A 22,142-nucleotide genomic window follows, 5' to 3' on the forward strand; every position below is an offset into this window, starting at 1 on the left:
GCGTTTATGTTCCGTATCAAGAACAAGAAGATAATTTTTTTTTTTTTATTTTAAAAAAAGGGGACATTGTGGTACCAAATCAATAATTAAGTTTGAGTAGGTCTTCTGTGAGACGGTCTCACGAATCTTTATCTATGAAACGAGTCAACCCTACCGATATTCACAATAAAAAGTAATAGTATTAGCATAAAAAATAATAATTTTTCATGGATGACCTAAATAAGATATATGTCTCACAAAATACGACCACTGAGACCGTCTCACGCAAGTTTTTGCCTATACATTTTACTTTATGTTGGAGGAACCTTTTAATCTCTGTTTCATATTTACAATAATAACTAATATTTTTGACATAAAAAATAATATTTTTTATGGTAATCCAAATAGAAGATCCGTCTCACAAATCTAGGAGATGCGTCTCACAAAATTGATTTGCGAGACATTCTCAATTTTTTTTTAAAATTATTATGTATCAAAGTAGTGAAAAGGAAAACCATGTCTTACAGTTAACCTAAAAATTTTAGAAATCTTTTCGAAATATATATTTGATTTTGGTCCATTATAATCGGGGCTATAATGGAATAGTGTAGGATTCGTGAGAAAATGGATTTGAGCAGATTTGGATTTTCAATCCACAGCTCACGTTCCTCCACCTGTTTGGCCCTCAAAATTAAATTGGCCTGATTTGGATCCTTTATCTGATTTGAGAGGAATATATGAAATTCAATCTTCTTTTTCATCCTTCCAAATCCTTCAAGTTCTTATACTTCAACTTCGATTCATATTTTTTCTAGGACTGAACGTTTACCGATTTATTAAAAAATATAACTTAGGATAACGGTACAACTCAAATTTTTTGAACGGTACAGACGTACAGCAGCTCAAACACCATATTTCGATTATTCTAATAAATATAGACAAATATTTTATTCCAACATTTTTTCTTCACATGTATACGTGCATCTTGCTGCTCTTGCTTCTTCGAACCGACGCACAACTTGCTCCTCCTCTTTTTATCAATCTCACCTGGGTTGACGAATACTGTTTGGTTTGTTACTTCTTATCCTTAACATTCTTGTGCTTAGATCTTGAAATTAAGTTTTTATCTTTAATAATTTTGTGGTGTGTATTTTTGCATTAGTCCGATAAGGGTGGTATACCATACCGTACCGTACCGAAAATCATATACCGTACCGAAAATTTCGGTACATATAATTAGCATACTGATTATACCGAAATTGTACAGTATACCGAGATTTCGTTACGGTATCGGTATATACCATTTGATACCGAAAAAAATCTTATATTTTAAATTTTTTTATAAATATATTGTTTTAAAATATTATATATTTTAAAAATTTTGTATATTTTTTCGGTATTTCGGTATTCCGGTATATACCAAAATTTTTAAATTGTATACCGTTACCGTACCGAAAAAATTCGGCATTGTTACCGTACCGTACCGAAATCTTCGGTATACCAAAAATTCGATAAATTCGGTATTTTTTCGGTACGGTAATCTCGGTATACCGAACAATTCTATATTTTTTCATACCCTTAACTCTTAAGTCTGATGGTGAAGACAAACTAATGTGGGCTATGGTTGGCTTTAGCCCAGTGTAGCTCCTGGGCTTTAATTTTTAATATATACTTAGCCCATTCTTTCTTTGGGCTTGTGAGTACACATATATATAGTAGTGGTTGTGTGCTTAATTCATATATATAAAGCTGATTGAAACAATTTTCTTTGAATATATGAATCTTGCACTCAAGAGTCAAGATTCATATGGAAGCACAAATCATGGTATTCATTCCCCAACACCAGAAAATAAAGGCAAAAAAAGGGAACTTATTCAAGAATGCAGCCAGAGGCGATCCCGCAGACGCTCTTCTCCGACACCAAACATCTCATCAACTCTTTCACCATCTCTGTAGAAATTAAAGGTGGGCGTGTACCGAATATGCTGAGTAGTTTCAGGGCACTCATCTATGTCAGCATACACAAAAGAAACCTTTGGAAATTTTCCGCTCAGTTCGCAAAATGTAGGCAGAATCTGACTGCACACTCCACACCTAAAAAACAGCAAACCCGAGTTACCAAGACGAATGAGTTTCTTCCATCTCAACATTTCAACAAACACCTGATGCGCATGTGTACCCGCTGTTCTATACTTCAATTCTAAAACACACGAAGACGTCGAAATAAATAAACAAAAGAGCGGTATCGACAAACCATGATGCACCGTAGTTGATTACTGCCTGAAAAATAGAATTTCCGACATAGAATTTAGCAACAAATTATAGCCAAAAATATATAATTGCCTGATTTATTGCTTACAGGGAGTTTTGAAGTTCTGACTTCGCGAAGGATTTCCTTGAGATTATCATCGCTAGTGGCACTAACAAGGTCACCTTGATAATTTTTCTTCGATTTCAAAGCTGAGTAGCTATCTTCTGCGCCTTCGTTTCCCTTTTCTTCTTCGCCATTTCCACCCAACTCAGCTCCTTTCTTCATATTTGGCCGATAAAATTTATTGATGACGTGAGTGCGTTAATTTTAGTATCCCTGTTTTTGTTTGTAATTAATATGTACTTCGAATTTACCTTTTATAAATATATATTTTTAAATAAATATTTTAATTATTTGACTTAATAAATAAATTTAAATAATAATTTTAAATATTTATTATTAATTATCGTCAATAAAAAAAAACAAATAACTTGAGTAAATTGCCCCCCTACTTCTAATTTTTAATTTTTTGATCATTTATAAAATCCAATTTAAATTCAACAACAGTAATTGTTCTTGGAGTAAGTCTCATGTGAGACCGTCTCACGGATCTTAATCGTGAGATGAGTCAACCCTACCGATATTCACAATAAAAATTAGGCAAAAACTTGTGTGAGACGGTCTCACGGGTCAAATTTTGTGAGACGGATCTTTATTTGGGTAATCCATGAAATATTATTGCTTTTTATGCTAAGAGTACTACTTTTTGTGGTGAATATGGGTAGGGTTGACCCGTCTCACAGATTGATATCCGTGAGACGGTCTCACATGAGACCTACTCTAAAAATTATTACTCTTAGGTTATGTTTGGTATGTGTGATAAACAAAAGATAGATTGTTAGACTCATGTTTGTCTCATTTTTTTATTGGTCCAATTAATCAAGAAGGTCATGATAAAAAAAACCTATTTGGGTGAAAAGACATCACATTGTTTTGGGAGGATTGAGAATCCAATTATATATCCTTAACTTAAGTTTTGTCATCAATCCAATTATTTATCCTATCCTACACACCAAACATAACCTTAGCATAAAAAGTAGTATTTTTCATAGATAACCCAAATAAGATATTCGTCTTACAAATACGACCCGTGAGACCGTGTCACACAAATTTTTACTTTGTTCTTGATTTGAATTGATAGTAGAAAAGAAGTGGAAAAGATAAACTAGGTGATGTAGAATGAATATCTCACACGATGAAAACTACAATCTAATATAAAAATGATATAAAAAGAAATATCAAAGATTCTCGAGAAAACGAGACCCAAAATTGAATACATAATCTCAAATCGTTACGGAGTAAACTAGTTCAAACTTTTAATTCACCTATTTCAGCACTGATAACTACTACCATATTCGTTGTTGGTCCTCTCCGAAAGATAGGTTCTTACGCGTTACTCATCCATCTGTCTCTGGAAACACCACTCCCGATTTACATGATATATAGATAGAAAGTGATGAATATATCATAGGTAGACAGTGTTAATTAATTTTAGTAAGAAGGAGAGCAATGGTAATGGAGCTGATACTATTATCTAGTTTGAGCATCTGTTGATCAACCAAATTGGCATAATGATGGAACAAATTGTCCAACATCAATGTCTCTCCAAAATGATTCACAAGCATTGATTCTTGAATGGATCTCACTGTTTTCGCCACCGCTGCTCCGTAGCTCGAACAATCTCCACAATCCTTGTCTGTTTCATACATTTCCACATTCTCCAGTTTGAATGACCCCTCTTTTCTTACTTCCTCTTCAAGTTCTTCCATCGATGGCGCGTAGAAGTGAACCTCATACGACTCCAGTTTTTCCTCCGAAACTTCACCCTGTCAAAAATCTGCAGTTTGAGTTTATATGTAAACCGATTTATAAATGAAAGCCGATGTATATAAATACCTGCGCAACTAGGATAGCCAAAGATTGGTAGAGAATTTCCCAAAAGATATCGTGGACATGGTTACGACCAACCCTCCCCAACAAAATGAGCACCATTTGTCCTCCATGTACGAGTTCTCGGAACCTTGACTTGAGAAACAATGAAAAATCTTGTTGGAATTGTTTGTGATACGCTTGTTGTACTTGTGGTGGGCTCTTGTCTGATATGTATATGCTCTTTTTGTTTATAGACATACCATGCTCATCATAAATACCTGAAGGAACCTGCAATTAATCAAATGAACGAAATTATAAATAAAAAAATGGAGTGCAAAACTAATTATTATGTAGCTAGTTAGGGGGAAGTAGCTAGCAGACCCTGGATAACCAATGCAAACTGTTCGAAGAATAGATGAAGTGCAAGCAACTATCCGGAAACAGCCTGCCATAAAACGAGCCCGGATAGGCAGCTACGTAAATACAACTAGGCGTCTTGAGCTCCCGATACCATTCGGGTAAGGCCTGGAAAATAGTGTTGAAATCATTGGTAGGAAGATCGTTGAGATACACCCTGAATTCGGGTACTTCTCTACCGGTGGCAGTTGCTGTGGTCTCCACAGATTCCACGATATCTTTGATGTTTAAGAGAGTGTTAGGCCCCGAAGAACACCCGAGATCGGCTATGCCTATGCTCTTGGGCCAGCTTGTTGCCACCAGCACTTTCTCTATGGCCTCTACCATTATGTGTTTTACCTTATCAGAGGCCTTTTTCTGCACGCATATATGTGTAACATCAGAATTTGTATATGACATGCAAGATGAGTAATCACAATTAGAAAGAAACCTGGAGTGAAGAATTCTTGGAATAGCTATTCTCTCCAAGCCCTCCATTCATGTGGAAAACATTCCCTAGATCCATGAGTTGGAGCAAAGTTAGCATCCAATGCCCCAACATGCAGCTAGTTTTCTTGGTTTATGCCACATTTTAAAGACACTAGCGTGCACGTATGTTATCAAATTAGATATTAATGAATTGATACCACAAAGTAAAAGCGTGCTGTTGACCAATTGAAAGTTGGGGGGGACTCCCCCTATTGTAGGAAAACATATGGGCAATTTTTATTTTTTATTTTATTAAATTAGAATCCACGTGAATTATATTTAGAATTTTTTATTATTTTTATGATGTAAGAATCCAATAATTTATCAATGCATATAGGTAATTCTTCGGATTAACGCAATATCTTACAAAATACGTCAGTAAGGTAAATATATACTAAGAAAGTCTTATGAGAAACTCGTCTGAGAAAATATTGATAAAAAAAATCGAACTCTTGATTATTGATCAAATATTCACTCACTCCACCGAATTAAACAGACTTACTAAAGCAATGTTTGATTAATTTTGGCAAGTGGAAGTGCAGCTTTGCTTTAATCATGACCAGCTAATAAAATTATTATTTCTTTTTGGTCAACTTTGGGCACTATCATATAAAAACTTTTTTAAATAACGCGATTATTTTCGCAACTTAGCTAGGATTCATTTCCTTTTCAGTATTTTGGAAGAATGAGGGCCTCTCTTTTTCGTCCACTTCCAAAATCACCACCCCGTTCGAATACTGTACTGACTTTGACAAGTGTCGGACAAGGGGCACTAACTTCTTTACTTTTATCACATGAACCAATGACGATTTGGAAAAAAATAAATTAGATTTTGACTGGGTATATTGTCTTTTCTTTCTGAGGTAAAGAAATTTTGCGGAGTGAGTTTATGGAATATGAAACTAAAGTAGAGTTCATTTTGTGTCCTTTATCCAACCGTGTTCACGGTGGACGAGTCTACGTTGCATCGTGAAATCTGCTTTCGATTTTCGTTTTATATACGGGAAATTGGATTTCAGTTCTCAGTAGTCATTTTTTTTTGTGTTCAATCCCTGAGTACTTTTTTAGTACCACATTTCCACATGAAATGTACCACATTTCCACATGACATAATACCACAATTTTACGGATAGAGAGTGAACCCAAAGAAATGTTTTGATTGGAGATTTTTCACCAACTTCCCCTGTATAAGCAATCGACAGATCATCTTATTTGAAAATAAAAAATGTGGAGTCTGTTAATATTTTTATTTTACGGTGAAATGACATCAAGAGTAACATGAACTCACCCTCCAAAGTGTATCATGGCAAGGGTCGGGAGCAAGACATTTTCTCTCGAGGCAAAATTCTTTTTTTAAAAAAATTAAACAATAAAATTTTAAAACAAAGATAATGATTTAAAAAATAATCACAAAATAATACTAGTATATTTATTATGTTTTGACATATATTTACAAGAAAATTGGTCCTAAAAAGAATTTTACTTAGATATAATAAAAATAAAAAGCTATTAATTCAAAAAATAAATCACTTTGAGAATTAGAAGAAACTAGAAGACAAAATTTTACAATCATGACTTACTAGATAAAATCATATTTTATTTTTTATTACTTTATTTTATTTTGTAAATATACTTTTTTGGAGGTGGCTTCAAGTCTTCAACCTAGCCATCCACCCACCCAAACGACCTGACGGACGCTTGTACCATGAATTTTGGAATATGCAACAACTAAAGAGTAGGAGGGAGCACAAATTTAAAAGCTGGTTTCAAATCCCCGGCTGAGCTATAGTCTTGTGAATACTAACAGTGTGTTTGGCAACCAGGATTTGGGAGGATTTCATGAGATTTGGATTTAAAATAATATTTTTACTGTTTGACAAGATGTTAAAAAAAAAAAGATTCGGATTTGCTTAGGATTTCATAGGATTTCCACAAGTATATCCAAATCCCATCAAATTTGATAAGATTTGGTGGGATTTGGATTTTAAAAACGTAAAATTACTTTTTTATCCAACACATCGTTCTCCACCAAAAGTTTCTAAGGGTAGTTTAGTAAAATTTTAAAATTCCAAATTCGAATCTTTTTTTCTCCAAACAAGAAATGGATTTGTAAATACCATTTTTAAATTTTAAACCAAACACCAAATGGAATTTCAAATACTTGAATTTCCAAATCTAATTCCAAATCCCACAAAATCCTCTCAAATCCTGGTTGACAAACACACTGTAAATGGAAAGTAACGCAATCAAGAATGACAGCAGAAAGGCCTTCAGGGATGGATACTGGATACATCTCGCGGCTCACACGAATATGGTAGGTAATATGGCCTAAGTCATGTGCTGAAGATTCATTGCTTGGACATCGATCAACAAACATGTAATTCACATGTGTATATATCTACTAACCTTTTTGAATGAACTAGTGATGCAATTTTTCTTGTATTCGCTTCCCTTGGATGTTTCGATCGATCGACGGACATACTCTACGGATACCGCACCAGGGACATAGTCTCCACGCATTTATGCACGATAACATACTGTCATGAAACACAATCCTGCTAATGAATCAACTATCAAGAAATAACTTTGTTCAAATACACCATAACTTGGTTCAAGTACACTACCACGTGATATAAAATCAGTAACTTTCAGTGATGATTGATTAATCACAAGGGTCTCTTTCTCAGCTCTAGGCAACATAAACAACACGAGGAACTTTCCCGTCATCAAATGGCAAGCAAACATACTCCCTCGAGAACTCTTGCGCAATCTCAAACGCCAATTCACCGTGCAACGCCTTGCAATACATGAACAAGACGACATTCGAAGCCGCGGCATAGAGCATCCATAGAGTCATAATACCCGCCTGAACTATACATATAAAGATGAGAAACGCCCTGTCAATCCACCCCGCACTATTCGGCACCAACCTAAAACACGAAAAGATATAAGGGACCAACATCAAACACGAAAAGGACATGAGCCCAAGACCCAAACCAAACAATACGATCATGGAAATTCCAACTTTCTTCATTCCCTTCATTAAATGAGAGCTCCTCTTCAATGGCGCAAACCCCCACTGTGATTCAACCACCGCAATCACATTCACCAGATGCCATTCAGCTAAAACGTAAACTACCAACCCAATAAGCAACACCGCGATCAATGTAGCACTAAGCATAACAAACAAGCCATCGTAGTCGATTTCAAACCCTAATAACAGGAGCCCATTAAACGACAACCACGCAATAAACCCAACGCCTAAGCAAACCACCCCCACAAAAAGGGCAGCTATACTAACAGTGACAAGAAGGGGGAGAAAAGAAAACAAAATTGACTTCATCGAGGAAACAAATTTCACAGGCCTACCGTAGAATCCATGAAAGGTGCTGTAGGTGATGGATGCAGAGGCGAAAAGGGAGAATACCAGAACAAAGAGCGCGTAAAGAACGGGGATAAATTTGTCGGCAGGAGGGACTTGTGCGAGAAGAACTCGGTTATAGCTGGACAGAATTGAAGTGGGATGAGAAAGAAAAGGGTAAACAATGATGGAAAAGGATAAGGGGAGGAGGAAGAGAACTGAGAGAGCTAAGAAGTGGCGGGAGTGGGCGTTGATTATGCATTTTGCTTCGGAGATGACTCCGCGGAGGTTTAGACTGTGGGTTGACATGGTCACAGATCGAAGAGAAGATGTCACGAGGGAGACGGAGATATGAAGAAACTAGACGACGGCGACGATGGAGAGTCGAAAGAATTACACTTTGATACTCCAATTTTTGTTAAATTGGAAATTTTGTCCTTCAATTAATAGTTATTTATTTTTAGTACATTCATGAGTAAACTTAATTCCTAAAATAAGATATCTAAAAATTTATAGTAAATTGAAATAAATTACCATATATAATTTTAATTTCTTAAATTTGGATTATTTCGAATAAACTATTGGTGAAGTTCTATCTTAGCTTCTTTCGAACTTCTTGTTTCAGAAGGTGAATCCATCAGATTTGATCAACCATCTTCGAGGCCTACCCCCTACCTTTTTACCTTTAAAGAATTGTTGAGCCCTTATGCAGCGTCCCGAGAAAACTAGGTGGATCCAGGTTTAGATTGAATCACATATTATTTTTTCTTAGGGTAAGCCCCTTCTGGCTTGGGCTGCTTTAATGGTAATCTTTACATTTTCCCTTTCACTCGTAGTGTGGGGAAGAAGTGGGCTCTAGAAGTACTACTAAATTGAGTTGAGGAATCAAACCACCCTTTTTTCTTGGAAAATAGCTCAGTGGGAGGAGCGTCGCAGACACATTCACCACTCAAGGAGCCCCAACAGTTATATTCACTACATTGTTTAAAATAATAAGAAAAAATCAAATATAAAAATTAACATTAAAGAAGAAATAAAAAAATAGTACAAACAATTTATCCTGGTATCATTATCCTACAAAAATAACATCAATTTTATACTAATAATTTTCTTAATTCCATTGAACTAATATTATTCAACAAAAGCGTATTAGAATTAACATCATATCTGAAAAATCATATATACATTAATATATATTAATTTAATCGGATATTCTAGTCGAGTATTAGTGAGATTCTTTAACACTCGCCTCCATTTCATACCAGAAAATTTTCATATCCGACTATCCATATTTAATCGAGTGAAAAAAATCTGCTCCTTGTTTTTTCTATTCGGATCGGATATCGGATGATCAGTCGAATTTAGAGGAAATTTACAACCATATTGTTCTCAAGGTGAATTCAGTAAATTTTAACAAAATTGTAGACGTCATCAAATTAAATTACGCCGTAGAAACAAGGGCGAACCTCCTGACCCAAATGTAAGATAAAGTACAGAAACAGAATCAATTTTTTTAAATTTTATTTTTTGCCTTTCAAATAATTCAATGAAGTTTAGTTTGAGAAATTTCAAAGTCAATAAATTATATTATATTGGATACTAAATTATATTATAACTATAACTTAAATTATAATAATAAGTTTTACGAGTTATAAAAATTAAGAATAAATTAATTATTTCTCATGATATAAATTGATCGGTACTTATATCAATAAAAATAGACAAATAAACATCAATGTTAAGGAATGTAAATGAGCCGAGCCGAGCCGAACAGTATCAGGCTCGGGCTCGGCTCGTTAAACTATTTGCTCGGCTCGGGCTCGTTACGAGCCTTTGGTTTGAAGCTCAGGCTCGGCTCGTTCGGAAGTTATGAAGCTCAGGCTCGGCTCGAGCTCGGCTCGTTAATGGCTCGTTTATCTTGTTTAATGAGGCTGGCTCCGATTCGGCTCGTTAAACAAGCTCGTTAAACGAGCTCGTTTCTGCTCAGAAGACCTCGCGCATATGCGCGCTCTGTCTTGTTTGAAAAACCGTCGCTGATTAATTCAGCGAAGGTTTATCGCTAAATGTTCAGTATAGTTTAGTTTCCTTTGTTAATCTGCGCGGTTCATCTTATTACTTCAGCATGAACTTATTTTTCTTATTTTTTTACTTCGTCAACATTGATATGCCGAAGTAAAATATAATAAAAAAAATATAGTGAAGCCCGTGTTTTTAAACATCCGAAGTAAAATATATTATTTTACTTCGTTTGTGTTATTACGGAAGTTATTGGTAATGTATTACTTCGTAATTTATTATTGCCGAAGTAAAGCCTGCCGAAGTAAAATCCGATTTTTCTACTAGTATTATAACATTGTAATTTCTGTAAGATATACTTTAGAATTTTGAATAAATGAATATTATATGTATATAAATATAACGAATTACGTGGGCCTATATAATTTTGGACCATATCATATTATAATATGATACTATATAATGTATCACGTACGTGACCTTGTATTTTTGGACCTCACAATGCTAAAGTTTCTTCTATACGGCAACATTAGATATCTAGTTGGTTGCCTTTGATGTCAGATATTCAGTTTATTATATTAAAATATTTTAATTTTTTTATATATTTACTTTAAAGTATAATTAATTTCAAACCATAATATTTTTAAATAATAAGATTATATACGTATAATCATATGTAAAATTAATTAAGAGTGAGAGTGCATACGCTAGATTCATTGCCGTAGCAGCAATAACAGATTGAAACTTTTGAACTTTTGTCTCTACATACGGTAGAATTAATTTCTACGGAGTGAGAGTGCATACGCTAGAATTAATTTATATCATTGCATTAACAGATATTTATATCATTGCATTAACAATCCACCAAATATGAGTTTCTTAAGTAGACTAAATTCATTGCCGTAGCAGCAATATTCAAACACACCTGAGAGGCTCAAACTTTTGAACTTTTGTCTCTAATTGTTTTGCCCACTGTATTTGGAGATGAAACCAAACCAGAATCAGAGCTAGGGTTCGCGACCTATACGATCTCCAAACTCTCGATTCACGGCTCAATCAAAGTCGACCCAGACGGTACAAGGATTTTCAGCCTTAGGCGCTGGCGGAAGAACGGAGAATCGTCGGAAACCGTACGCGGTTTAGAGGTGGACGGGAAAAGGGGTCTCGCTACCTATACACGCTCAAATCTACCGATTTCTGCTTCGATAATGGTCGACCGGACCTGGGCTACGACCGGAGACCCTCGGCGACGGCGGGCGGAGGTCGGGAGGCGCGAATTCGGGGGGAATAGGTGAGGTTACGGGAATAGCCGAATAGGGTTTGGGATTTGGAATAGATGAGGATGAGGTTACGGGAATATGCCATTATTGCCATAACATTCACATTTTTAATATAATTTTTAATTTATTATTATTTATCATACATAATTATTTTAATATTATAACTCATTAATTATCTCAAATTCGAGCTCACGATCTACCTAAACGAGCTGAGCTCGAGCCCGAGCTCGTGAACCACTTAAACGAGCCGAGCTCGAGTTCGAGCTCACGAGCCAGCTAAACGAGTCGAGCTCAATTTTGAGCTCACGAACCTATTATCGAACATGTTCACGAGCTAACGAGCCGAACATCATTAATCTCAAGCTCGGCTCAACAAAATTGTCGAGCCCAAAATAAGGCTCGGGCTGGGCTCGATAAGCTTAACGAACGAGCTCGAACGAGCTTCTTAACGAGCCGAGATCCGAAAAGCTCGCGAACAGTTCGGTTAATTTACATCCCTATGACCATGTAATTGTTATTCAGATTAACTTTCAAATAGAGCTCATAATATTTGATATTAAGATAATAAATAAAATCCTTTATTTATTTATTTTTGATAATATATAGTGAATTACATGTAAAATAATTAAAAAAATATTAAACCTATATTATAAAATAATATAAATAGGTCAAGAGTGAGTCTAATGTGAGACCGTCTCACGGATCATAATCTGTGATATGGGTCAACTCTACCCATATTCACAATAAAAAGTAATATTTTTAGCATAAAAAGTAGTACTTTTTCATGGGTGACAAGTTTTTGACATAGATCAATTAGTTGAGTTGCTTAAAAAATAAAAATAAAATAAAAAGTCCATTCATCCGTGGCATGGTTAGTTTTTAAAACAGATTTACATGGTTGTCGCACCATGGACCTGTTTAAATAAGCCCAAAAGAACATTTCTTGGGCCTTTTGCCTGGAAGGCCCAGTTGTTTTTTTTTTTAACATTTTCTTCCCGATAATTTCACCAAATGACAACTCGTTATTATAGGTGAATATGTGACTTTGACTATGATATTTATTACTAGTGAAATTGCGAAAGAAAGATGATAATGTCGTAAATAATGTAAACTATGATCCGATTATCAAATGAGACCCACTCTACTTTTTATTTTGAATATCGATAGAGTTGACACATCTCATAAATAAAAATCTTTAAAATTGTCTCATAAGAGACTAATCTATATCTTATTATTTGTATTTTGTTCATCTAAACAAAATAATAAAATTAAAATAAATAAAATTTTAAATTCATCGTTTCAGCCCTAATAAGCTCGAAGACAACATATGACTGTATGAATCCAAAGACCTTGTCGATGTAGTATGATCGACTGTGAGTTGACTGTTGAACGGAGAGAAAAGATTCTCTACTCTACTTTGCAGCGTACGTAAAATGACATCTCCATCACGTACATGGGGCCCGTGAATAAAATCAGAGGCCCGAGATGCCAACTAACGGACTGGATTGAACACCTCTGTAGTTGATGTGATTAGCAAAAGGAGATTCTGTTGGATTCTTTTCTTTTTTACTTACGGGTCCCCGTCACCTTTGCCAGAAATATAATCTATTTATCATACATTATCTCTCTAGTTCATGTATATGATTGATTTGTATTCGAAATTATTGAACACAAACTTATTTTTGAACATTTACAAATAATTTACGAGTCGAACTTGAGTCTAATTATTTATTCATCTTCTCGTTATCCATATAAGTAAATATGGAATTAGGATATAAAAAATGGTTAGTTTTCGAGTTATATTTTGTTAAAAAAAAATGCTAACAACATCAGCGTATAACCGAACTTGTAAAGATAAAGCAGTAATCGAAACAAGTGTGATGTTTACGATATGACTATTGTGTAAAAGATAACAAAACCAAACCGAGGCTTGTAGTGTGTACATTTTTCTTAAAACAGATTCGTCTCCTGCGGCATGTAGTACTTCGAGGTTTCATTGGACGTCTGTTTTCCAGGATACAACGGAACGACCAGCAGTGACTTAGCACGAGACACTACTACGGCGAACTGAAAACGTACTTTTACTTTATCACCGAGATTTAACGGACGCCAAATGAAAAGCTAACAATATGAAATGTAAGAGAATACTTGAAAGAGATAAGATTCTCATATATTTGAAATGAGGAAATATTCTCACTATTTATAAGCTCCAAAATGCACATAAAGAATCATGCAAGATCGACTCAATTAATTTTTCCATTAACTCAATAATATGAAGAGCCAAAACTCTTCAATTAACTCAAGAATATGAGAGCCAAAAGACAATACCACATTCATTAGACATAATATTTATTCAAACTCTAAATCTAAATTTGATTCAAATTTCCAACATATTTTAATTATTTGTAATAAATTTATTGGAATCACACACATGCGCGCGCACATATATATACACATATATATATATATATTATGTATAAATATTTTTATGAGAAGTAATCGCTGTGACACAAAAGTTTAAAAACAAAATAAAAATTTATTATGTAGCACTTTTTTTCCCAGTGGGGGGAGTCAGTGGTCTGCAGATGGAAAAAGGCTGGGAGAAATAATACTGCACGGCAAGGCAGAGGACGCCAACACATGCATGCACGTCTCATTTATTATTATCATAATTAATATTATATAGTCAGAAATATTATTATTTAAGAGAAAAAATTTAAAAATGAAATATAGTAATAATTGATGTAACTTGGGACAGACAAAATGTTGTATATTATATTAATTATATAGTAGGAAAGATGAAGAGACAGAAGAGGAATTGGAAGTCGGAAGCAGATTTTTTTATTATTATTGTTATTTCACTTGGAAAGTGTCGATTTATTCGGCCTTTCTTTTGTTTCCACCTCTCTCTCTTTTCTCAATCACATTCATTATCATTCTGTCACATTCTGCTTGCACAGGTCCTACTTCAGTTTCCACACCTATATATACAATTTTATTATACACACACATATATATATATATATATAAACACTAATGAATGTTTCTGTTTGTGTATATATATATTTTTAATTAATTTTATTTATATCAAATAAGAATAATATTATAGTTATAAATTAATAAAAATATTATATTATCATATAAATGATAATATAAATTTAAAAACAAAAAAAAAATTTAGAGCAAGATAGATATATATAAATTTTTGCTTAATTTTTAAATTCGGAAAAAAAAATTAATTTTTACTTCAATATAATTATAAAAAAAGTTAAATTTTCAGATCAACTCAAATTTGTAAATTGGTGGCGGACCTTGTGTCATTGCCACAAAAGTGGTTTTTATCTTGTGTTGAAATATATATAATTGAAAAATAGGTATTTTATGAAACAATCTCACATATTTTTATATGTGAGCAGGGTTTATTCAGTTTATATTTAGATCAGTGTAAAATAATAATTTTGACATAAAATTCAATATTTTTTCATAAGCCGGATCTAGTTAGATATATATGAGACGTGTCTCACAAAATTAATATGTAAAACAAACTGTTAAGAATGGAACTTGGACCTAACTCAAACTCAAAAGCTAGCTTAAGAGGGGAGGATTGTCCAAGCCCATATATACAACTCTCAGGTTATTTAACTAACCGATGTGGGACAATTAACACAAACTCATAAAAGTTTTCGTGATAATTGAATTATGGAGTCTCTTGTCTTTGGATGTGATATCGCATGAAGATGGCTTAAATCATGTCATACTAAATATAAAACTATATATATTATTATAGATTTTCTATGTTATGTCGAGAGATCTACGCCTTAATTGTCTCACGAATATTTATCTGTGAGACGGGTCAACTCTATCGATATTCACAATAAAAAGTAATATTCTTATCATAAAAAATAATATTTTTTCATGAATGACTCAAATAAGAGATATGTCTCACAAAATATGATCAGCGAGACTGTCTCATAATATTTTTTTGTTAATTGTCATATTTAGTGACTATAAATGCACGAGGAGTAAATCTCCCGGTAAATACCAAAATTTAATCCTGTCATAAAAAGAGAAACGAGCTTTCTAGAGCATGGGGAAAGGCTCAGGTACAGGAAATATAAAAGGATATATAGGCGGATCATCTATGGACGTAACCTCAGAAACACGCTTTTAAGTATTCAGTCAGACTTTTGTTCTGCGTTTCCCGAAAATGGCCCTAGATTCTGCGCCTCTCTTTGTTCATTCTTAAATTGAGAATGCGACTATTCGTATTTGTAACAATGACACATTCTCAGGTTTCTCTCTCCTTTTTATATGTTACGACCCTTCATTCTCCCACTGCCAAAGGATGGTACTCTCAATACTTCCCCTGTACAAACCTACTCCTTTATTTTTAAATTTTAAATGTAGAGTGGGAGTTTTAAATCCTAAATATCGCCCACTGCTTGAAATTTTGATTTTAGATGAGTTATAGAGTGAGTCTTATGTGAGACCGTCTCACGATTCATAATCTGTGAAACGAGTCAACCCTATTCATATTCACAATAAAAAGTAATACTCTTAGCATAAAAAATAATACTTTTCATGGATGACCCAAATAAGAGATCCGTCTCACAATTACGACCTGTGAGACCGTCTCACATAAATTTTTGTCAGAGTTATATTTGATATATACTCTGAGTTCGAGTTTAAATCCGAAATATCGTCTGCTATGAAATTTTAAAATTTTAAATTGGGATTTGGTTCAAACTTGTATTTAAACCAGATACCTCAATTTAAAAGTAAAAGCAAAAGAAAGAAAAATTAAAATTTTGGTATTTAACACAAGTAATCAAATAGAAAAAGAAAAACATAGTCCAATAAAATCAAGATTTTAATATAAAAAATCTAGTTGCTATGAAATAATTGACACGTATTATTTTATATTCTGTAAGAATTTTTGCATCCATCACTTAGTTTAAGTGAATGTACAATTTTTGAGCCATAAAAAACTTAATTATTCATTTATTGTATAATATCAATAATCTTTATGCTAGAAATGTTTCATCCTCATTAAAATGAAAGCCCGAGCTCCATTAATGTCAACTCAATATAGGTAGGTTTGAGTTCCATCACAAGTTCACAACACTTGATTATTAATCTGCACAAAATGTCACATGTGGTTCAAGATATGTGTCCAAATTTTTTTTATGTATAGAATATATAATTTTATCCAACTGTCATCTGCATGTATGTACAAATTTTTTATCTCACAATCTGACAAATTTCTTGTATTACATGACAATTTTGCTATGATACTATTGTTTATATAACAGTGATGAATACCTTTATTTGTTTAATCAGGACTATGTCTGATTTTTGAAGCCATAAATATTTGATCATGTTAGTAGAAATGCAAACAAATTAGTATCCTGTTTAGCGCATTTTACGTTATCTCATCCTTCTCGTTCATGTTGGATAGATTGTTTTTATCCATCGTGGTTGATAGATGTAGCTGATGTTAATTTAATTAATGCATAATATCTGATTTCCCCTAAAAAAATGTGTCTTTCTTAGGATTAGTTCTTGTCCTTTTGTCATTGGGATGCAGTATTAGTCATTGTGTTCTGTCCTGTCGAGTGAGTCTCATGTGAGACCGTCTCACGGATCTTAATCTGTGAGACGGGTCAATCCTACTCATATTCACAATAAAAAGTAATACTCTTAGCATAAAAAGTAATACTTTTTCTGTAGGACCGAGTGCTTACCGCTTTACCAAAAGCTATAGCTAGTGGTAATGGTGCAACTCAAATCTTTTAAACCGTACAGAAGCACAAGCACCATGGTTCGATCGCTCTACCAAGCAAGGACAATTATTGCACCCAACAATCTCCCTCCTAATAATTGTACTCCTTGCAATCAATGGGAATAAAACCCATGACCTTGGCTCTGATACCAATTGTAGGACCGAGTGCTTACCGCTTTACCAAAAGCTTCTTGCTCCTACATTTTCATAGATAACCCAAATAAGAGACCCGTTTCACAAATATGACCCGTGAGACCGTCTCACACAAGTTTTTGTCCTGTCATTAAGCAAGATAATAACTAGTTGGAGGACCATTAAAATACCTATGGAGCAGGTCGACCTGATTGTTGGAGCCAAAATAATTAAATTTAGAAAAGATGGTAGGAGCAAAATCATATTCTTATTTTATTATTTATATAAAATATGAGGAAAAAAGTTGAAATGGAACTGGATTTAACATAGTTTAAAGGTATAATATTGGCCTAAACAAGTGAATTTTATCTCAGCAGTAAAACATTAGCTTCCTAATATTCTCAGCAAGTTTGGGCAAAGGTGTTGTCTTAGCCGGCGATGTCCTAGAAACAGTGGATGTTGGGGTTGAGGCATTTGAATCCGAGTGCTCAAGATATAACCGGCCTCTGTAGGCAGCAAGATGAGCATAATATGCAGGAGGGACCAAAGAAATAGGCTTGGTGCACCTCACAAACGTGTAGCAAAGATTGTAAACCAGCTTCTGCATCTCATCGGATGTGAACTCATTTTCATCCCACAAAATGTGGTAATGAATGGGCCGACTCGTACCCTTTACACCCCAGTGGCTACAGAGGTAGAAGTCGAATGCTTTTGGATGAGTTATCACTGTATCCACCACGGTTCCAGGATGTATATTTTCATCCGAGAAGTGATTCTCTGTGAAAGGTGGATCGGTTTGATCGTAAGGGAATAGCCTAGTATGGTGCCGTTTCTGCACTACTGCGAAAGTGATTGGAGGGTTATAACTAGGGAATCTTGAACAAGCATTTCGAATGGCTTCTAATTCTTCATGCAAAACTTTTTCGAATTGTGTTTCACTAACCCCATCTCGAAAAAAGATGATTCTTTGTGGAAGTTTTGAGAGTTCTTCGTAAAAATCATCTAATATTTCCCCTACCATTGTGCTAAGGTCTTGAATAATCTCTTGCCGATGTGTTTGGGACCTCATTCTTGAAACATACTTGTTTGCCGAAGGCCAATTGACGCTTCCAACAACAGCAGCAACTGAGGGACTAAAATCGTCTAATGGATGGGGATGTGTCACATCCGCGCCCATAAAGATCACCGGATTGTCTTGCCTGAAGAGCCTTGGGATTTGAGAAGGTAATGTGTTGTAAAGTGCAACAGTGCATCCCCCAACTTTGGCATTTATCTTAAGAGCCAAGTTCGCAAGAAACTGTGAACTTAGCTTGCCAATATTCGAGTATAAACAGCACTGGCTAACAACTCCTATACTTGTTTCAGCAATTCGCTTCAAATCAGCATATCCTTTGTGTTTCCTCTCCATAACACAGATAAGTAGTTGAAGATTGTTGAAGGCAGCTTTATGAATTTTCTTGAGTTTAGATTCCAAAAGCCTTGCATTTCCAAGGACGTGCATTGACTCGAAGATTGGACTCACAACTGTGTTTTTGTGGAGCAAAATGCCCAAATTTTCACATCTTTGAGACAGCTGGTTTATGAATTTTGGAATGCAAGACTTTTGATCTGAGGTGCCACCAAAACTTACAATCGCCCACCGCTCAACTCGAGTACCCTCAAAGACATGGCTATCCAAAAGATTCCACTGTCGATCATGACGTGAAGGAGTCAGGTTTCTTACATGACCACCGTTTCCAAGCCTAAGTTTGGGAGGTTGAAGAATTCTACCGGTCAATCGTGTCATTTCTTTCGAAACTTTGAGTTTAAATTCTTTTTCATGATCGCCACTGGAAAAATAAGAACAAATGGATTAATCACAAGCCAAAATACCATTCATAAAATGGCATATGTTAGTAATTTTACCTAGTTGGGCCGAATGATCCTTCCATAACACCGGTGATGATTTTCTTGCGTTCTCGAGGTTTTTGACAACCCATTTTAAGCACTTTCACGGTCTGATCATCAGAGAGTTTACCAAAAAACTTCTGCCCTTCACAAATCACACAAAGCTCCATGGGAAGATAACATGCTTTCCTCCTACTAATCTGCAAGCAAGGCAAATTTCGATACTGCACATCATAATCATAGTGATCCTTGAAATAGCTAACAATCCGTAGTTTCGTCCCATCTCTATCAAGAAAAGATAGATTTTCAGTAACTTCTTCGGTTAAGCTATAAACTCGGTATCTTTGAACGGTTTCTCTATGGCGAACAAAGACCCTAATGTTCTTCATTGTTTTCTCCACTTCTTTCCTCTCTTCGTTCGTCAAACTTTTGGCCTTGTTTTGAAAGATATCATGCATAAAATTGATGCGCTTTTGCAAATAAGGGATCACACCGATACTTTCATGAAAAGCTGTCACCGAGAAATCAACATTCAGAGCAAGGCCTTGTTGTGTTGGCCTTAAGCTCTGGAAGAATCCCCCAAGTGCAACGGCTCCACCCCCTATTTCTTTTTCCCCAACGATCAAACTCGTGTAAAATGACCTCCCTGCCGCTATACACTTTTCTGTTGGACTCTCCCGCAATGCGACATCCAATGCATGGATATACTCTTGGGGAAGGGGAGTGATATCATCTCCTTTACTCAAATAGCTACTTAAGGATTCACCATCAACCTTTGAGACGAGCTTCATACTAACTCGAAAAATCTTATGTCGCATATTTTCTTGCGGATTCATCGATTCTACACACATTAAAACCGGTTTACCATCAGATATAGGGAGGCTAACATAAAACTCAAGCCTGTCATCTTGGAATTCTACAGGGCTATAGATAGTCCTTCCACCATCATAGACCGGAAGAGCACCAGATAGTCTCGCTGAATTCTCCTCAACGAGTTTTCGCTTGATCATTCTCGAAATTTCCTTTGAGGGATTCGGAGATATTTCAACATCGTAATGAAAAATTTCTTGTGCTGGATCGAATTGGACTAAGAAATGATTAGCAAGGAGGCTAACAACCCTCCCTTCCACCCCGCCGGAATCCGGCCTTCTTGCAACAGCCAATGCTTTTGGCTTGGCGTCCGTAATCTTTCTTCCATTTCTCTTTTCAAAGGGCAGACAAATTTTCTTCTGGATCTCAATTTCAGCTGCAAAACTTCATGGAATTAGCGAAGCAACATAAACATCACTGACGCAATTCTTATCAACAAAAATCTTACAAACTCAGCAGAAAGAATAAACATGACCAATATCCTTAAAAATAATTAAAAAAATGTCGCACTTTTGACTGCAAAAACACTTTTTTTTTTATCCATTATGCACTCTTGGAACATTACTACGCATGATTGCAACACACCCATTTTATTGAAGTCCGGCACACAAAAGAGAATAAACTAAAACAAACAAACAAAATCGATCAACACAAGAAAAAGGGCATTCGACACCATGAAATTACCTTGAGAAACCGAGAACTCTCGAACATGGGAATCAGAAGAAGTGGCGATACGAGGATTATTTTCCTCCGACGAGGATTTCCGAAAGTGGGTTTTTGATTCAAAGCTGTGGTTTTGAAGAAAAGGAGGTGTTATTGTAAGATGAAGAGGTATAGCCGGAGGCAGAGGAAGCAAAGCCGGATAAGTTTGGTACATATTCTGATAACCAAAACCAAAGCCAAAGCCATAACCATAAGCAAGCCTGTTAGAACTCTGCAACAATTGGTGATGATAATGGTAGGCATGAGCACTTCGATTTCCTGAAAAACTCCTTGTGGTGCCATTTGACTCTTCGTCTTCCATAACTAAGCTCGGGAGATGAAACAGCAGCAAGAGTCAGCAAAAGGGACTATTTGCATGAAAGAGAAACGAAACTTATTCAAGCAAAAATTACAGTCAATGCCCCACAGAGAGGGAGAGTTCTTGGCTTTGTAGGTTGATTTTACTCCGGAAAAAACAGCAACAGCTTCTGTTCTTACTTCTTTATGAAGAGCTTTGTTCTATTTGTTCACTCAAATTCTGTGTTTCTTGTTCAATCTATGACTTTGCCTCATGTTACGATTTACATTTGATTCTCAATTTTTTTCTATTTTTTTTGTATGAAATAAGCAGTCTATGTATATATAATAATATTATTATTGTCGGTATAAAATATTGATCTATTTTATTTTATTTTGAAATCTTGACATTTTAAATTTAGGATGAATATTTTAGAAAGCTTGTTGTTGCAAGGGGAAGCTAAGTTTTGGGAGGGGTGAGCAAAACTAGATTCGCCGGGGGGGTTTAGATTAAAAAAAAGAGTATGTTTTTTTTTTTTTGAGATAGTCTCACAAATTTTTATCTGTGAAATGGATCAATCCTACCAATATTAACAATAAAAAGTAATACTCTTAGCATAAAAAGTAATATATTTTTTTATGGATGACCCAAATAAGAGATATGTCTCATAAAATACGACACATAACCATCTCATACAAGTTTTTGACTGAAAAAAAGAACCAAATCATATTTTATAAATTTTATTTGTACCAATAAATACCTCTAAA

At 34.9% G+C, this 22,142-nt stretch overlaps 4 protein-coding genes across 4 annotated transcripts; all 4 read right to left on the reverse strand.

Moving 5' to 3' along the window:
• Positions 1–1,706: 1,706 nt before the first annotated feature.
• On the reverse strand, positions 1,707–2,590 carry LOC140829690 (thioredoxin-like 3-3). Its single transcript, XM_073192996.1, has 3 exons — positions 2,339–2,590; positions 2,234–2,259; positions 1,707–2,073 (listed from the first exon to the last, which is right to left on the reverse strand). Exons 1-3 carry the CDS (start codon positions 2,513–2,515, stop codon positions 1,854–1,856), a joined length of 423 nt encoding a protein of 140 aa, XP_073049097.1. The 5' UTR covers positions 2,516–2,590; the 3' UTR covers positions 1,707–1,853.
• Positions 2,591–3,556: 966 nt separating this feature from the next.
• Positions 3,557–5,241, reverse strand: LOC140830607 (probable methyltransferase TCM_000336). The gene is made up of 4 exons (XM_073194011.1): positions 5,010–5,241; positions 4,544–4,936; positions 4,187–4,450; positions 3,557–4,116 (listed from the first exon to the last, which is right to left on the reverse strand). The coding sequence occupies exons 1-4, from the start codon at positions 5,118–5,120 to the stop codon at positions 3,772–3,774; spliced, it is 1,113 nt and encodes a 370-aa protein (XP_073050112.1). The 5' UTR covers positions 5,121–5,241; the 3' UTR covers positions 3,557–3,771.
• Positions 5,242–7,569: 2,328 nt separating this feature from the next.
• LOC140830609 (uncharacterized) lies at positions 7,570–8,821 on the reverse strand. Its single transcript, XM_073194012.1, has 2 exons — positions 7,672–8,821; positions 7,570–7,584 (listed from the first exon to the last, which is right to left on the reverse strand). The coding sequence occupies exon 1, from the start codon at positions 8,715–8,717 to the stop codon at positions 7,737–7,739; it is 981 nt and encodes a 326-aa protein (XP_073050113.1). The 5' UTR covers positions 8,718–8,821; the 3' UTR covers positions 7,570–7,584; positions 7,672–7,736.
• A 9,072-nt stretch (positions 8,822–17,893) lies between these two features.
• On the reverse strand, positions 17,894–21,638 carry LOC140830610 (protein argonaute 7-like). Its single transcript, XM_073194013.1, has 3 exons — positions 21,060–21,638; positions 19,524–20,751; positions 17,894–19,447 (listed from the first exon to the last, which is right to left on the reverse strand). Exons 1-3 carry the CDS (start codon positions 21,397–21,399, stop codon positions 17,989–17,991), a joined length of 3,027 nt encoding a protein of 1,008 aa, XP_073050114.1. The 5' UTR covers positions 21,400–21,638; the 3' UTR covers positions 17,894–17,988.
• Between the last annotated feature and the right edge of the window lie 504 nt (positions 21,639–22,142).

Source organism: Primulina eburnea, chromosome 4, assembly GCF_022965805.1.
Source record: "Primulina eburnea isolate SZY01 chromosome 4, ASM2296580v1, whole genome shotgun sequence".
Classification (NCBI taxonomy): Eukaryota; Viridiplantae; Streptophyta; class Magnoliopsida; order Lamiales; family Gesneriaceae; genus Primulina; species Primulina eburnea.

Coding starts and splice junctions, on each gene's coding strand:
- LOC140829690 (XM_073192996.1), bottom strand. CDS start 2,515: ATGAAGAAAGGAGCTGAGTTGGGTGGAAATGGCGAAGAAGAAAAGGGA. Junction 2,260..2,338: donor TCAGAACTTCAAAACTCCCT/GTAAGCAATAAA, acceptor TCTATTTTTCAG/GCAGTAATCAACTACGGTGC. Junction 2,074..2,233: donor ATCAACTACGGTGCATCATG/GTTTGTCGATAC, acceptor GCTGTTTTTTAG/GTGTGGAGTGTGCAGTCAGA.
- LOC140830607 (XM_073194011.1), bottom strand. CDS start 5,120: ATGTTGGGGCATTGGATGCTAACTTTGCTCCAACTCATGGATCTAGGG. Junction 4,451..4,543: donor GTTTGCATTGGTTATCCAGG/GTCTGCTAGCTA, acceptor GATTAATTGCAG/GTTCCTTCAGGTATTTATGA. Junction 4,117..4,186: donor TGGCTATCCTAGTTGCGCAG/GTATTTATATAC, acceptor GATTTTTGACAG/GGTGAAGTTTCGGAGGAAAA.
- LOC140830609 (XM_073194012.1), bottom strand. CDS start 8,717: ATGTCAACCCACAGTCTAAACCTCCGCGGAGTCATCTCCGAAGCAAAA.
- LOC140830610 (XM_073194013.1), bottom strand. CDS start 21,399: ATGGAAGACGAAGAGTCAAATGGCACCACAAGGAGTTTTTCAGGAAAT. Junction 20,752..21,059: donor AGAGTTCTCGGTTTCTCAAG/GTAATTTCATGG, acceptor GAAGTTTTGCAG/CTGAAATTGAGATCCAGAAG. Junction 19,448..19,523: donor GGATCATTCGGCCCAACTAG/GTAAAATTACTA, acceptor TTATTTTTCCAG/TGGCGATCATGAAAAAGAAT.